The 17,294-nt window shown below is 38.5% G+C and overlaps 1 protein-coding gene across 2 annotated transcripts in view; it reads left to right on the top strand.

Moving 5' to 3' along the window:
* Positions 1-17,294, top strand: part of NTRK2 (neurotrophic receptor tyrosine kinase 2) — a 197,471-nt gene that overhangs the window by 53,605 nt on the left and 126,572 nt on the right. For both annotated transcript variants that reach the window (XM_054651801.2, XM_077171951.1), the window contains exons 10-11: positions 1,885-1,985; positions 3,254-3,353. In XM_054651801.2, the coding sequence (XP_054507776.1) occupies positions 1,885-1,985; positions 3,254-3,353 (201 nt within the window). The remainder of the gene's footprint in view (positions 1-1,884; positions 1,986-3,253; positions 3,354-17,294) is intronic.

The following is a 17,294-nucleotide window of genomic DNA, read 5'->3' as shown; positions in this document are numbered from 1 at the left end:
AGGCTCTAAATATTTGTTTTATGTGTTAGTCTTATAAAACAATAATAAATAGATGGTTGGCCAAAACCATCTTTGTGAAAATTTTCTAAGCTAGTTGTGAAGGAAGCCCAAATTTTTTAGACTGAAGTACTTGTTATAAAGCAGGCTTTGCCTGCAGATAATGAATTAGAAGTCTCCTCCTCTTCTCTAGCAAAGGATGTACTCACAGTGACAGATGGTCAGCACAGAGCCTTGTCTGAAAGTCCAGGCTGCTTGTGCAGGTGAGCCATTCAGGCAGATATTTTGCTACCTGGATGAGCAAGGGATGCTGTTCATTCTCCTGTTGCTGGTGCTCTAACGTTGCTGCATGGTAAGCTACACACACAGAGATGCAGTGCAAAGTTGGAGAATTCAAGTGGTAAAAGATCAGGGAATTAATTTTTTTCTCTTGAAAGTTCTGTGTATTTAATACTTATTTTGTCTCGAAAGAGTCCTGTCCTTTGGCATGCATAGTTTAGAGCCAAAATAGACTGTGTGAGTTGTTTAGACATCCTGACTGTGCTGACTGTAGCACTGGTGCCAGAGGTAGCTGACAGCTTCCTGTACCAAAAAAAAACTCTGCAGCCTGCAAGTGCTTTGCAGAAAGCAAATGTGTCCTTGCATGCCTGAAGATCAAAAGCCCAGTGCAAGTTCTTACTAACACTGCCAGCTGAGCTCTCCAAATTGGCCTTAGGAGCTAAAGGAGAATAGTGCTTAGGTGCAAGCCCTCCCTGTTCTTGCTCAGCTGGAGCTCTATGCTCAGAAATGCTCGTGCCACTGTAGTTAGCAGGACCTTTTTCAAATTCACATTTAAGATTTCATCTGTAGGCTTATGGCACTGATTTAAAAAAAAAAACACATGTAAAGAAACACCTATTTAATTGCAAATGCAAATTACGATGGTGGAGGTGTATTTTATAATAGGTGCAGTTCTTTCCCTTTGTTTCTTTCATCTGCATACATTACAGTCATGAAATTAAAATGTTATATGTGTTCCCAGATGTAATAATAAATAAATGCATTTTAAAGTTTTATTTTAATGCATGTTTATCTTAACTTCATATATATAACATTTTACTATTTTTTTCTCTCATGTGAATAATTTTTTCAGGAGATCACAGACTCTGTGTTTTATTTTGAATAGCTGTGTTTTATTTTGAAGTTCTTATAAATAATTGAACCATGATCAATTTTTGCATGGAATAGTTCTGATTTTGTCCCTGCAGCCATGTCAGTGCAATTATTTTGATCAATCAATCAAATTTCTTCATACCATGTAAGGCACTTTAAGTTTTAAAGGTTTAACAGTATGATAGCAATGTTAAACAGTAACCTCTGTGCATATAATATTTTTTTAGTTATTTATCAAACAAATGAAAACAGCTATTTCACATTTTATATTAGTAAGATAGCTTGAAACCCATCTGCCAAGTTCTTTTCAGCAAAACAAAAGTGCTCAAGCTATTTTCTAAGACTGTCCTATATTTGACTGAATACAAGGCTGGTGAAGTTCAGTGTAGAGGGCAGTCTTTCATTTTTAATGGGAAGTTAGAAGCACATAAAAATAGCTCTATGGATGAAGTTCTCATTTAACTCTAGTGTTTCCAGTAGGGATAGACATTATGATGTAGATTGCTTTTTTTTTTTTCATGTTTGTCAGTCTCAGCACATTTGTTCTATTACATGCCACAGTGATTCCTTCCAAAACATTTTGGCTTCTTTAGCAATTATGAGTTGTGTCTAAAGAGCTTAAATTCCTAAAGCTGATAGTGGCCTTACCATCTTACAGAGCAGAAATAATATAGAAAAACCATTTCCCCATCAAAGTTATGAAGTTATAAAAGCAACACCTTTTCCTTTCTTAAGAGTATGAAACCACACCTAATGATCTTGGAGATGCCACAAATAACAGTAATCAAATCACTTCAACGGATGTTTCCAACAAAGAGAATGAAGATAGCATCACTGTAAGTACACGCATTGTTTCCTGATCTGTGATATTTGTGGACTTTTTGGCTATGCAACTTACAAAATTGCAGACATTATAATAAGACTCTGGCCTATAAGAAAACTATAGCTATTACTGTGTTGTGATCAAAACTCAGGATAAAAAGGATGAAAAATAAAATCAGTGCTCCCCACTCTTGTCCTTCCCCCAATTTTTTTAAATGACTGAATCACTTTTCAGTTCAAGTAAAACTGCTGTTTTGTGCCTTGCTTTTCTGAAAAATGAAACTTTCATTTTTTTAGCCTAAGAATTTGCATCTAATTTTTAGTCAAGGAGAACAAATCTTCATTCACGAAACAAAGATCTCCAAGATTTTTTGGAGATTGCTGGTTGAATTTACATCCTGGAGTCACCTCCATGTTAGAAAGATGATATGCTGCAATGAATTTTCAAAATATGTTGTTTTAAGGCATGATTTCGTGTAAGTTTTTGCTTAAATGGCTTATGATAGATTTTAGTACAAGTGGCTGTACTGATAGGCTTCCTAATTTGCTGCCTTACCTCTCATGCTGACCTGAACTGAAATGTTGGAAACTGATAGTGGGTTACCAGCCTGGTTAACATTGCAGCCTCCCTCCATCAGTGACTCTGTAAAACAGCAAGCAGAGGAGAGTGTGCATTCAGGAGCCAGAAAGCCGACTGTAGCTGGGACAATGTGCTAAAGATTGGGAGGATCCAAGACAGTTGTGTCTCATCTGATAGCAGAGTCATTGAATGGCCAAGGTGGTAAAGGTGGGACCTGTGGAAGCTCCCCAAGCTCTGGTCCAAGCTGCTCTTAATAAAGCAGGGCCAATATGGTTCTTTATGGTTGTGTCCTCTCTGGTTTTGGTTCTTCCAGTGATGGAGCCTTCACAGCCACTCCAGGTAATTTATACGAGTATTGAAACATCCCCACAATAAGTTCTTTTTTCCTATGTGCTGCTCTTATTTATTTTCTTGTAACACGCCACTCTTCTGGAAGGGAAAAGGGTGATGTGCACTCCCTCCCACCTGCCTTGAATGTGTAGGATGTTAAAAAAGTTCTCATAACTGTCCGAATCTGTGTTCTCTGCAGAATAGAAGAAACCTCAACAAGTGTCTGTTTTTTGTACTCTTGATCTCAGTGCAAATGTTTCCCAGTTGAAATTAATCTCTTTTCATAACTGGATTAATATGACTGTATGCTGGATGTCTTTGAAGACACAAAACCAAAACAAACAGGTCTCTTTGTGTCCTCTCTTTTTTTAGGTGTACGTTGTGGTGGGAATTGCAGCACTGGTGTGCACAGGCTTAGTAATAACCCTCATTATTCTGAAGTTTGGAAGACATTCTAAGTTTGGTATGAAAGGTAAGCAGGGTTGGTTTTACACTTTCCAGAATTGTTGTGGGTTGTATGAGCTGAGACTGTTGTCTGCTGAACCAGGAACAGTCAAAATAGCTACATTAAATGCCACCACATTTAATATTTTGATTATTCATCAGGTAAGTAAAGGAAGAGGTAGATGCAGACAGTGTAGGATTTTGGATCAAACACTTCTACTTCTGTTTTCTTCTTAGGATAAATACCATTTCTTTGCCCGCTGCAGCAAAATCCCCTAGGCAATTCCTGGAGTAAAATATTTCCCAAGTTAGTGTAGGTAGGAAGAAGATAAGAAATGAAATTTATTCTCAAGTTTAAGCTCAAGTTTGATTGATGAGAATCTATCTGTATGTAAGAGGTAGTTTAAACAGTACTACACTGTTCCATTAAGGTGATGGGGAACCAATGACAACAGCAGAAGGTGCATTTGCAGTGGATCCTGTCATAGTGATGCTTTCTGAGAGATGCATTTTCATGTGCTTCTTGAGGAGCAGCATCTGGAGAGAGTTGCAAGTACCCATGTCCCTATGGGAGGGGGAAATCTCAGCCCTTCATTTATTCATTTATTTATTTTACAGCCAGATGGAGGTATGTGTAACACAATGGAGGTATGTGTAACCTGCAACAACTCCGTTACTATATTCTTTTACTAGTATCATCAGTCTGTGTCTGATGATGTGGGTGAATTTGTATTTAAAAAGAAAAAGAGAAAGAATTTAAAAAAATTTAAAAATCAACTTGCTGTCTTGCTGAGAGACCTAGAAGATGCTTTGCTGTGTCCTAAAGGAGATGAGCATTTCTTTCTTAAGATATATAGATGAGGGTCTGTGGAGAACATGGTAAGTAATCTTTGGGTAGACTCCTGTTAATCCCATGTCCTTCTTCTAAACTGTGCTTATGACACAGTACCACTTTGATGTATATTTTGATAATGCTTACATGCTCTTGGTAAATGCTCCTTTCAGAGATATCTACTCTATGTTTTGTGTTCCTGTATTCTGTTTAGAGTAGATTTCCTGGAACAAATGTGATTTGAGCAGAACAGAAACCTAGTCGGTGCAGATCAACTGCTGGGATTGTAATCTTGTCTCTCACCTCCTTCCAATATGTCTCTGCTGTTTGGAGTAGCATTAGAAAAGAACAGTCATTGTAAAATATCCTGAATAGCAACATGAAGTCAGCAGGATTGAGCTGCAGAGTTTTGGCAGAACGCTAGTCTGTGACTGAACAGTTCAGCCTAAATTTTTTGTTCGCGGCTTTCTGAATTGCATTTAGAGAGCTGAAGTAGGTGGAAGCTGATTGAGAGAACCAGTGAGAATTGTTTGATGTTAGCTCTCTAAAGCTGAATATTTGTTAGGTTTTTCAAAATATGCATTAAATATTTCAACCAACATTATTAAAGAAACTAGGAAATAAACCCTACCCTGAGGGAGAATGCACAAAGTTCTATTTTGTGTTGTAGTGTTTAAGTTACCTACCAGGAAGCTACTTGTTTTCTTGGTATCTTCAGATACAGCTCTTCTCACAAAAATAGTGTTCTTGCCTAATCGGTAAGTTTGACCTGAGTAGTTCTTTGTTGCAAAATTATCCATATGGATCATATTTTAATAAGAATATGATTTCATGGAAATGAACTATATGAAATTACAAAAAGGCCTCATACATATTGCTTATTTTATTTTTAATGTTGAAATGTCACTGTGAGTTACAAATAACTCTTGAGTCTTTCATGAGAAAGGAGTGACTGTCATCTGTCCCTTAAGTGGACCTCAAACTTCTCCAAAGCATGCATTCACACCTGAGATTCACCATCTGGATCTATCCATAGCCCAAAGTCCCAGAAACACTCTCCCCCCTCATCATTATCTGTATTACTGAGTTTGTATTAAAACAATATCTTAAACTTGACATTAGTTATAAATAAATACATAATGCCCAGACTAATAAGAAAATATTGCCTGCTCTGAAAAGCCTGAAGTGTAAGTATATGTTGAGAACTGAAATATGAAAATAAATAACTTGGTGTATTTGAACATGAGGAAAACAAGCTGAGCGTGATGAGAAGATTTTTTTCCCATCATTATTGGCCAGTATATTTAAATGTGTATCTTGGAATTTGTGAATAAAAGGGTAAGTCAGCTACCTGAGAATTCAGAGGCATTTGCGATTTAATTCAGTCACAGCAAAATTAATCCAAACTTCATGTGGAAAGAGTGTGCTATAGTGGTAGTTTAATAAACAGTCTCAGTAGGGAAATGGGAAGGAGCTAAATATCTGCTTTTCCATGGAAGACATTTATAAAACAAGATTTTAAAATCCTCTTAAAAATTAATGATGATTTCTCTATTCATAAGAAGTAACTTTCTGAGTTACATCAGGCAGAAATGCACAAAAAGCTATGCTTCTTTTTTCTGTTGCATTCTGAGAACACAACATGGTCACTCAGATATCCTGTCATTAAATGTCTACACATCCTTCTTCAGCAAGCAATTTGGGAAAAACAAAGTAACCATTCAGTAATTGCAGCAGTCAAACTGTCACCAATGCTATTTTTCATGTAACCATGTATTTGGAAAAATCTTCCATTGAAAATCAGAAAAGAAAAAGTATATGTAAGCTAACATAACTGCATGTCCTGTAGGAAATATCTTTATGTAAGGGATGACATTTTCATCTCATTTTGGTTCAGAGCAGACATCTGCAGCTTCTGTAGACATTGTTTTATGCCTCCTACTTTTAAATGTCAGTTTATTCCATCTTTTACATGGGCATCATCTGCCTACTTCTTAGACTTGTGTCTTTGCTGAGTTCTTCTGTACTCGCAGAGCTTGAGCACGGGTGGAGTGTGGGACTGACAGTTACCGAGTCCCCAGAGAGAGATGTGGATCAGGCAGGCATGTCTGAGCTGTGGCTGTGTCAGAGCTGCCCACACCTGAAAGCACTGCATGTGCTGAGGCTGCCACAGAGCTCACCTTGAGGTCTTCTTTCCAGTACTGTATGGAGCAGAATAGCTTCCAGTCTATGCGTTAGAGAGCACCAGGTCCTCTGGGAGCTTCCAGTTCTTTGGCAGGACTGATCAATATGTCATCAAAGTCTGTTGAGGAGTTGTATAGCAATAAATTATCCCTATTTTCTTACTTTTCTCTATTAATTTGTTATATCTAAGGTAAGAGAATAACCTGGGGTATGTTCATTTTACTCAGTTACCTTTCCAAACTGTAGTAATAGAGTGTTTTTAGAAGTGAGGAGGACAAACAATGCACTCGGAAACATTTTGTTTAAGATGTTCTGTATTCTGACTGAAGTTGGATTGCACTGTATGAACCAGTTGTTTTAATTCTTGCCTTAATTATTTTTATTCTGTCTTTCACAGCTAGAGGAGATAGCGGTTTCTAACGATTGACTTTGGGAACAGTATTAGTACAGAACAGATCTGTGATCCGTGCTAGAGGAGTCTTAAAATAGAGTTAGTACAAAAAGCTCTCATGTTGTGCTAGACTTCAGACTTCCATAGCAAAATTCATCAGAATAATTGGTGAAATATGATTCTCTATTTCACTGCTTGTGTATATTTTAAACACCTTCTTATACAGGACCTAGTGACAACAGCTTTGTATGAAAAGCTGCTTTTTGTTGCTTGGATCTGGAGGTGAGGTTTTTAGACCCTTGCAAGATGTTGTAGCATAAATGGTGAAAGCTTCATTTAATTTCCTAAATGCGTTTGTTAAGACTTGTGGGTTGCTCTTACGAAACACCTTGGCTTGCTTTCTTGCTTGCTTGCTGTGGGATGTGAAAATGCTTATGGTGGGAATTCACTGGAGGCTGCCAAGACAGCTCTTACCGTTTTGTGTTTATTTCTGACTCCATCTAACCAGCTTATGAAACTGAAAACTAAGAAGGAAACTGGAGTAGAGAGGACAAAGGAGCATTTGTGAACTCTCTGAGAGGATTTGTGGAAGAGTAATTCTAATCCTGTTTTATTCTACTTTACATGTTGAATAATGATGGAAGTAACCAAATGGTTCACAGCATAACCAGTCCACCACACAGTTTGCAGATGTTAATCGTGCCATTAAGCATGAAGGGAAGTATGAAGAAAAGTGGTGGAAAATAAATTAGTGGATAAACTTCAAAATAGCATTATTCAGTTAAAAGGATGAAAACATTTTTGATATCAACTGTTCCTGTTCCAGTGACAAGACAATCCCTAGTACTCCCTGCTTCCTGGGAATCTGGAGGTGGATAGTCATGGAAAAGAGTATTATCACAGCAGCTTTTCTTATAGAGATAAATAGAGTTTGTGTAGGTTTTACCAAAGTCAGAAAGGAAAGAGAAGCCACTCTTACCCAAACCAGTGTCTTCTGTCTTTTAAGTTAACAAATAGAAACTGACAGAAGTAGAGGGAAACATGTATGTACTTGTTCCATGTAGGGTGAGAAGGATTTTTTTAATGTGTTCATGTGAAGTTTCTGTCAATGCCTTGAGCTGACTGCAAAGATAAGGGAAAAAAGAGTCTGAAATTCACATTGTATTCTGACAATGCCAGCTATCTTCTTGTGTCTGTGGGCTTTCATGACATGCTTTGAAAGGTGCTTCTCCTTCCTCAAGCACTCTCTGAACTACCTCCTGTGTTTATACATACGCCCTGACTATGAATTCTTCCCCCTGTTCAAAGCCTTGCAAGTCTGTGCTGATTAGAGTACAGAAGTTTACCTTTCTGTGATTAGGTAATGAGATTGTGTGGTTGATCTAGGGGAGAAAACTGTGTCTCTTTTAGGACAAACACCCCAAAATACTGCCTTTCCTTAAAGTCCTTGATAGCTTCTTGTTGACGTTTTTGAGTGTAAGTTTAAAATTTGGACTGTCTATGAGAGTGCTGTTCTCTTTCATCAAGCTGATTAAAAATTAGGGACACATCCATGGATTTTGCCTTCTAAAATCCAAACAGGGTATTTTCTCCTGCTTCTTGATAGCTCTTTCTCTCAAATGATTTGTGTAATATATGTGTTAGGCCATGAAAATCCTTGAAAACCTTTTAAATAAAAGCATTGGTTACTCAATAGAAGCACACTGATAGCTCCGGAATACTTCTTCTCAGTGCATCACAGTTCACTATATTTTATTTGCTCCTAACTTCTTGTAACTTTTTGAGCTTTGGTCCAAAAGACAGTACAGGGAAAGGCAGCTTGGAATTAATTTCAGTTGCATCATCTTTCTCAGTTGTCTTACCATATTTCAGTTTGAGTGAGAAACACAGTACAAAAGCATGGTAAGAGTCTTCCTTCCAAAGCAGAATCATCCTTTTGACACAATGACATAACATAATTACTGACTTTAACTCTCATTCACCCAAACAAACATATTTACATGACTTAATACAAGCCAGGTGAAAGTAGAATGCTTTACCATTCTGTCTGAGAATTTTGCATATTCCTTTGGCTGTGTTGGAATGTGTGACTTAAGGGCTGCCAGGAAAGATCTTTAGTGTCTTACTTGTCTGTAAGCATATAGCAAATGGTCACTGGTTTTTCTGCTTTAATTTTCCACAACTTCACCTTGTTGTTGGAGAGGGGCTGATTGCAAGGGACTTAAAAAACTCCTGTTTCATTCACAGTAGTGATTGAAGAATTAGGATTTTGGAGTGTTTAGGTATCTCTGAGTAGTTTGAAGTATTGATCTGGGAAAAGGGAGAGTTTTTATGTTTATTATTAACTCATACATCACATGTCTTGCTTAAGCAATTGGGTTGTTGCTTATAGAGTAGGAGAATAGTGAAATTCAGTTAAATAGAAATACTTCTTTGACTTTTAATTCTAAAAAAATTACAAAAGAAAAACTTTGCATATTCAGCAAGGATCTGCAGTTTGACAAGTATGACCTAATATTCAAATTGGTATGCACCAAGCTTGTAGTAGTAATGGCTACAATTTTGCCTTTTCAGAAAATTCATTAAAAAGATCAAGTTTGTAGTTGGGAACACGTCTTCTGCTTGACTTTCAGCAAGTCACTGAAATACTGAACTTCTTGAGTTTCCACTTTTACCTATAGAAGTGATTTTGTGCTGTGTTGTACCTACCCAATGCCAATTCTGTGGGTGTCAATCCTTTAATATCTTTAGAACATTCCATTACTTAGTCAATGAGCAGACTGTAAAAGAGGGATAAATTCATGTGACTCAGCACTGTAAGATCAGATGTAGAGAAAAATGAATGTGCTCAAATCTGCAGTAGTTTTAGTGAGTAGACAATGTAAAGGCAATGATGATATTGCTCATCTGAACCACACACAAGGAGCTTTTTTTATTGTTTGACACTGACATTCCAGTCCCTATAGTTGTGGACCAATCATATAAATTGTCTGTCTTAGGTGCATCACTTGTTAATGGGGGCTGTAATATTGCTTTATCACATGAACATTTGGAAGATAGAGTTGTTAATGCTTCTAAATACCTTACTTTGAAGGAGCAAATTGCTATAAGTGTGTCAAAGAATAAGAGTTTGTATTAACTGGTCCATAAATGTGATTTCATGTAAAGGATTTTACAAAGATCTTAAAATATTTAAGTTACCATTCTCTTGTATTTCAGTAAAAAAAAAAAAAGACCACTATTTATTGCATTGGTTTGGGTCTGTATCACCCTATCAGAGCATAGTGTTAGACATTTTTAGAGTTCCATTGTTCTTATCATATAAAAGTTGACGTCTAGGTCTTAGGTGTCTGTTTTGGTCTGCTATTACATTTTCTGAGTCCAATCCTAAAGTGCAAGATACCATAGAAGAATGTAGCTCTTTCTGTAGGAGCGAGCAAGTAGACGATGCCTCATATTTAGGACAAGATTTATGAAGCTAGCTCAGATCTGAACTGGGGAATTTTTAATAATGCAGTGGTGCATTAGACTCTTTGATTGCAAAATGTAAACTCAGTTGTAATGATTGAGGGAGAAAAGGAGTTACTACCTTGCTTAGAACTTTACATGATTCAGACTACTATGGTGGTATTATTAATACTGATATTATGAACAAAGGAAAATTATCTGAGGCCTCATGGCCATTGCAAGTGAAAAATGAGGAAAGCAGTTGTAAACAAGTACCTGTTGTATCTCATTTCCCCTCCTCCTAAAAAAGTATACACGCAGGTGATGGGATGAAGGAATATGCATGTATGTGGTGTACATGAAGTGAAATGGAGAACTGGGGAGATGCTGAGTAGAGGACAGCTTAGAGATGAAATGCAAAGAGATTGAGGAGAAAACATGGATACAGTAGAATTGAGAAGAGCTGAAAATGATGCTTTCTAAGGCTCTACTTGATATGGAATGAGCCACACAGAAACAGCAGAGCTCCTAGTTCAAGGTAGTGGAAGAATAAGACAGTCCTAGAAGTTTAATCTGCAGAGTCCCAACTCCATGTTCAGTCTACATCCACATTTGCTTCACAGGTCTTTATTTTACTGTTTCTTCTCTGTTTCTTTTTTTTTTTTTTTAATGTACAAAGGGTGAATTTTCACCTGCTTCAAAAAGTATATGAACTTTTTGCCCATATGCAGGTCATGCTATTTTAGGAATGTGTTACTTTGGGAGGGCAAATTGTTGTTTACCTATGGAGAATTTTAGAAAGAAATGAGTTGGGATATAGGAGGAAATGAGGATGAGAGGAATGGAAGGTGGAGAGAAAGTAGATCATGATAATGGTAAGTTTACCTGTGATCAGAATGAAGAATCAGAGTTTCATCAGATGAAATAAAAATCAGTGAATCAGAAAGAAGGAAAATTACTAAAGAACAGCAAAGCTGGTCTATATTTTTCTCTTTCTTTCTTTCTTTCTTTCTTTCTTTCTTTCTTAGTTGTTTTACTTCAGTTCTGGGAAAAAGTTCAAGTAACATTTTATAACCTGAATGAATAGGTCCTTTTTATATCTCATTTTCACACACACACCCTGATGCATGTTCAGCATCCTCCAGAATGTCTATAACCTGGGATCAGCATTGTACATTAGGTATTAATTCATTGCAGCCAGTGAAACCCTCAAAGTATTCTCTTTGTGGGTAGCCAAACACATCTTTTCCAAGTGACTCACAGCTCTTCTCAATTGCTGTTTTTCTGGAGATAATGTGCCTGCCAGTGCTTCCTCGCTGGTGCAATATGAGTATGCCTCTCTACCTCACAGTGGCCAGTGTTCCAGCCTTTCACATTTTTGTACTTTAAATGCTAGGTTTACATTCAGTCCTCAGGTTGGGTGATAATCCAGTGTAAGGATCAGAATAGTGTGTTATATATAATGACTTTTTTCCTCCATATATGGATCATGAGTGACACAGGAATGGTCATCCTAATGGAAGAACTTTTTGTGCTGCCCTCAAAGTCCATTTTGTCCTGACACCTCTTTGGTATTCTGCACAAAAATCAGAATTGCCTTCTTAAAGAAGAGTCTGTAATACTTTCTGTTTTGTACTTTGCCATGTTTTGTCCCATTTAGTGCTGTTTGCTTTGCCAATAGCAGAAACCAGGAAGACTTGATGGCACTCCTAGTGTGGAAATGAGAAACCAGATTTAGGAAAATTAGATCTATCTTTGAAATTAAAAAAACAAATAGGGCAGGATCAAGAATCTTTCTAATTTGCTCAGTTTGATTTTTGAAGCTTCTTAAAAAAGAGGTCAGAGAGGGAGCAATGTAACAGGATCCTTTATATTGAAGTAAAATGGGCAAACTATCTAGTAACTATTATTTAGGCTACATCAGTTTTATTCATGGTGTCAAAGGCTAATGCACTGTTCCTTCAACTGTCTAGCATGGCTGAAAACCCTGGAGCACAAGGTGGAGTAATGCAAACATACAAGAAGTATTTATAAAGGTCTTTCAGCTTTTCCTGACAGATGACAAAATATGTGAACTGACTGAAAGAGTCTAAGTTTAGTTTAGATATTAGGAAGAAACTTTTTACTTTGAGGGTGGTGAGGCAATTGAACAGGTTGCCCAGAGAAGCTGTGCATGCTTCATCCCTGGAAGTGTTTAAGGCCAGATTGGATGGGGCTTTGAGCAGTGTGGGACAGTGGAAGGTTGCCCATGGCAAACAGGTTGAGAACAGGTGATATTTAAGGCCCCTTCCAGCCCAAACTGTTCTGTCATTTTCTTTGTCATGAAGCTTCACTTCTTCTTGGCACTTTGGCCAGCCAGTCATGAATGGTCCTCCTCCCTCTATTAGCCCCTTTGCCTCTTGCCTGCTCTGAGCATTGATGGTGTGGTACTACAGAGCTGGCGTGTCTGAGAACTCAGGCCTTTTCCCTCGCAGACATTTTGGATTTTAAAGGCATCATTTTCATAAATAAGAAGAGGACAGCCTACAGTTGTGGCACAATTTCTGTACTGCCACAACTCTTCTGTAGAGCATATATGAAAGCATCTACAGCTGGAAGGTATCCATTTGTAACCCTTGTGAGGAGTGTGATCACAGCTTTGCCTCCACATTTGACAGGGCCAGCCCTAACATGGAGACCTGCCATGTACAGACTTTAAAGTAGGAGTAATTTTAACTTTAGTTGTGGTCAGTAGATGTGATTCAAACTGGGAGAAAAACATTCCTTAAAAAGCAGTAAATTAAGTTACTAGAACCCTTTATTTCATGCGGGAGCTCTCAGGTGTAGGAGCCGGTGGCCACAGCTCAAATTTTTGGTACCAAAAGTCTTCCAAGATAGGTTTGTGCTTTCAAAAGGTTACATCTGTGACTTGTAGCAACAGACAGCAAGAGTAATGTAACTTGTAATAACATTCCTTTTTGCACAAGAGTCTGAACCAGAATCTGTTGACATCCCTTGCTTTTATTGGAGAGAGCCCTTACAGTGTTTTGTCACACAGCTTCCGAAGCTGCAGTGTTATCTCTTCTCCTGTGGCACGTGGGGATGTGCACTATGAGCTGTCCATGTTTTTTCTGTCTTCAGCTGCCTGTGATGTAGATGTGTGTTTGTTGAATGTCTCTCTAGTAGTTTGAAGGTGAAATTAAAACCTTTGAATTAGAAGATCAAGTCATGTCTTTGTGCCTACCACAAGCAAAACATTTCTACCCATGGCCGTCTTGGAGGCCTGTAAGCTCTCACTGCTGTCAGTCATTTTGGAGAATAGTAGAGAGCCTCCCCTGCTGAATTCCTCTTTCTGTGCTTTTGAATACTGGCTTGCCAGCTAGGCAGGTGTTGTAGCAGCTTTTCATGGTGCCTGGAGCTTATGCATTGCATCTGCTTTTGCAGTGGCCTCTCCCAGCCTGCTCCAGGCAAACATTAATACAGACTATTCTGCTGCCATTGCAAGAAATCATGCAACCTGCCAGTGGCTTAGTAAAGCCCAGGTGCCTTAAGAGCGCAGGTTGTGAGTCAGGTGGATGGCACAGGGCCTGTTTCTGCCCAGCAGCTGTGAGTTTCAGCGATACAGCTATTAAGCACAAAGGTATCACCTCTGGCACATGCAGTCTTTGTGATGTGGTGTGGCAAAGGTATTCTGGTATGCACTTGTTCTGTGCTAACACAATCCCTCAGGCAGATGCTTTTGGCTCATGTCAGAGGCAGGGCGACAGATGTTTGTCTTGGTTTGAAAAGACAGGTGTCTGTTAAGGAAGGCAGGAGCCTTCCTTGAAATATAAAATTGTAAACCCCCTCCCTCTGAATTATTATAATTTTGAAATTAAGGTGCTCTCAGGCTAAGATATGGGAATAGGAATAACAGTTCTTTACTAGGAGAATTTTAAAAAATACAAATGCAATAGTACAAGAAAAACAGAAAATAAACCACTGACAGAGTCAGAATACAACCTGACACCCTGTTGGTCAGGATATTGGTGACAATCCAATTCAATGGCAGCTGCAGTCCTCCTGCAATGACTGTGTTTCTGTTGAAGCAGTGATCCTTTAGAAGGGTGTAGTCTTCCTCTGAAGGTCCAGTGGTGATGTAGATGGGCTTGGTCTTCCTCTGGGAATCCAGTGGAGAAGACAGCTGCTCCTTTGGGAATCCAGTGGAAAAAGCCTGTCTCTGTTGTTCCAAGTCTCAGATTATATCCAGGTAGGAATGTTTGGCTCCTCCCCCTGGGCAGAGCATCTCATCAGATGTAATCAGCATCTCATCAGATGTAATTTTTATTAGTCATGCAGTGAGACTCAATGGCCCATTAACAGAAGATATCTACCCAGAGAGAGGATTGGTTGTGGAAGAGATAAAGAAAACTGCCCAATTAACAGAAGGGAACTGCCCCACCTCTGACAATGGCAAATACCATACACATATATCTTACAACCCAGGACAATGTTTCATTTGGTTGTACCAACATGGCTGTTCCTGTGTTCTGTGCTGCACAGAGGAAGGCTGATGAGAGAGGAAAACTTTCCTTTCTGTTTATTAAGCACCATGTTATTTTGGTAAAGAAAAGTATAAAATAAGTACATTTTTAGAAAAGCAATAGAATAGTTTTGAATGACTTATGGTTGACTTACAGTGCAGTTCAGCAGATAATCTATCATGAAGGCAGAGGAATCAGAGGAAATATTCTTGCTTTCACTCCTTGGCAAAGCAGACCATACCTGAGTCTTGGACATGGCATACTCTACAGGTTCTGTGGTAAGTGCAAGAGCAGCATGATAGCAAACCAACTAAGAAGCTGAGGTATGTTTTTGCTTTCAGACTGTTGAACCACTGTGTCATAAGGACATGGAGAAATTTGAATAATTTGCTTTTCCTTTTGGTGTATTCAAACAGTTCCTCAGGTCAGAGTCTGCATGTTCCTGCAGGGACTGGAAATGTCTGTCCAGTTGTACAGATCAGGCCCAAGGGTGTCAAATTCGAATAGTGAGAAGTTGATAATCCTGGGAGAAGAATGAGACTGTCTTTTTCTGCCAGCCTGCTGATGTTGCCTGTGGCAGCTCTGAGCTGACAGTGTGTACCCTCCTGGTGCTAAAGGAAGAGGGATTCCATGTGTTTGCAGTCTTTATGCAATTGGCTATTATCCCCATCCATGTTCTCTGAAAACTGCTCATGCTGCAGTAGGCATTCAGTATTAATCACAGCCACCTAGCACTTAAGTGATTAGGTTTTGAGGCCATGGTAATTTTCACAAACTTCAATTTGCTCCCAGCAGTCAGAGTAATGTTTTTACTTAGTAAAACCTATGCTTCTACCGGCAGGTTCTTTGACTGGATGAAGTGTAAAGCTAGGCACTGTTCTCACTGACCACCACTGGTGAAAAGGATGTTCATGTGCATCGTTTTGTACACCAGCTGGCCTTGGAGCAGTGATCCTTGCCATTGAGCTCCCACACTGTGCACACCAAATTAGTTCCTGTCATTTATTACTTGCTTTTTAAGAACAAGGCATGGAGCTTCTGAGGGTTTTCTAGTGCCTGTTTCAGCTCCCCTACTTTCAAGATTACTTAACTTTAATTAGGTACTTCAGAGTTACCTAGTTATGTACCCTGTCTTTTTCTAACTACATTCCATTGTGGGTGACTACTGATAACTTTTCTCCTCCATTCCAATCCTGAAAATGCAATCAGGATTGTGAGCAGTATTATGAAATTACTTTAATTGAGATGTGTTCTTACAGTTCAACAACTTGGTCACAAATTTGTTTGCTTCAATGTGAAGAGGAAAATTATAAAAAAAAAAAACAAACCCTCAGCTACAGTGGCAGCTTCAGAATTCAGTGTCTGTTACCTACTCAAAGAGATATCTTGATGTTTTAAACAGAAGTAGTAGCCTTGCTAAGTGGGGGTATTTTTGAAGGGGATGAGGAACTAAGCTGCATAGAATGCATCATTGGTATCTAAATATGTTGATGTGGTTGTATCATCCTTCATAAATTACAAAAAATGGTCAGTGAGCCAGAATGTTTTTTTACACTATGGCACCTTTAACTGCTCTGCCAGTAAATGAGTGTAGATGGGAATAAGGCTCATTTAGGTTCATGGGGGTCAGCATTTCTTTGGGAAGAGAAGAGCTGCAGGCAGAGATCCTGTGGTTGGCTGTGTCAGCTTCCATGTGCATCTGGGAAAGTAACATTGGAAACCAAATCCTCCCAGAGAACAGGTGGAACTTAATCTTGACCTTTAGCTCCTCAATTAACCTTGGCACTGTAACACTGGATTCTGGATGAATGGATAGCTTAGAGTGATTCTTAAGTAGCTTTTTAGATAGGGAATGAAATATGAGTGTTTTGTGGCATTACTGCTTCCAAACATGGCAGGAGTTAAAAAAAGGTAGCAGTGAAGAACCCCAGGTAGTAAGGTCTCTTCTGAGCCTGCTCTGGACAAGCAATTCTTCTCTGTCTTAGCTACAAAAATCTTATGGAAGAGGGAGTTTAAGGAACTGAAATATTAGAGGGTGCCCTTAGCTGCACTTCAGATGCAGCTGACTCCACTGGCTGGTGTGTGTGTGTAAAGCAAAAAAGGTGCAGCAAAAGGTATTTGCTGGTGCCAGTAAGAAAACTGCATGAGCCTAGACACAATACAGGTTGTAGACTGAACTGATGAATCCTTTTTACACAGCCTGAAGGGTCCATGTACATTCATATTTGTGGTCACGTATGCTAGTGCATTCTTATTTTGGTGTCTAGCCAGTCAGCTATAGGTAGATAAATATTTTCCTAAATATAAATCAAAATAATTTGCTGCTTCATTTAGCAGAATTTCATGATTTTAATTTGTCCAGTATAGTCATAGTTTAGTCTTAAAAACCAAATACATCAATTTTTAAAATACTACATGGCTTCACTGCTTATGATGCACATTTTTTTGGAATGATTGCTGTTCTGGCACATTTATCTTGTTTAATTTCACTAAAAGGGATTGCTAATAATGCAGAAGAGGTCTAAAAGATGATTGATCTGGGATGTAAAAATATGGAAAATGAACTTTACTTGATTTTGCCTGATTATTGCAAGCAGAGCAAACAGATTCAGT

Source organism: Agelaius phoeniceus, chromosome Z, assembly GCF_051311805.1.
Source record: "Agelaius phoeniceus isolate bAgePho1 chromosome Z, bAgePho1.hap1, whole genome shotgun sequence".
Taxonomy (NCBI): domain Eukaryota; kingdom Metazoa; phylum Chordata; class Aves; order Passeriformes; family Icteridae; genus Agelaius; species Agelaius phoeniceus.
Note: the sequence above shows the minus strand (reverse complement) of the source record. Positions and strands in the feature narration are given on the sequence as shown.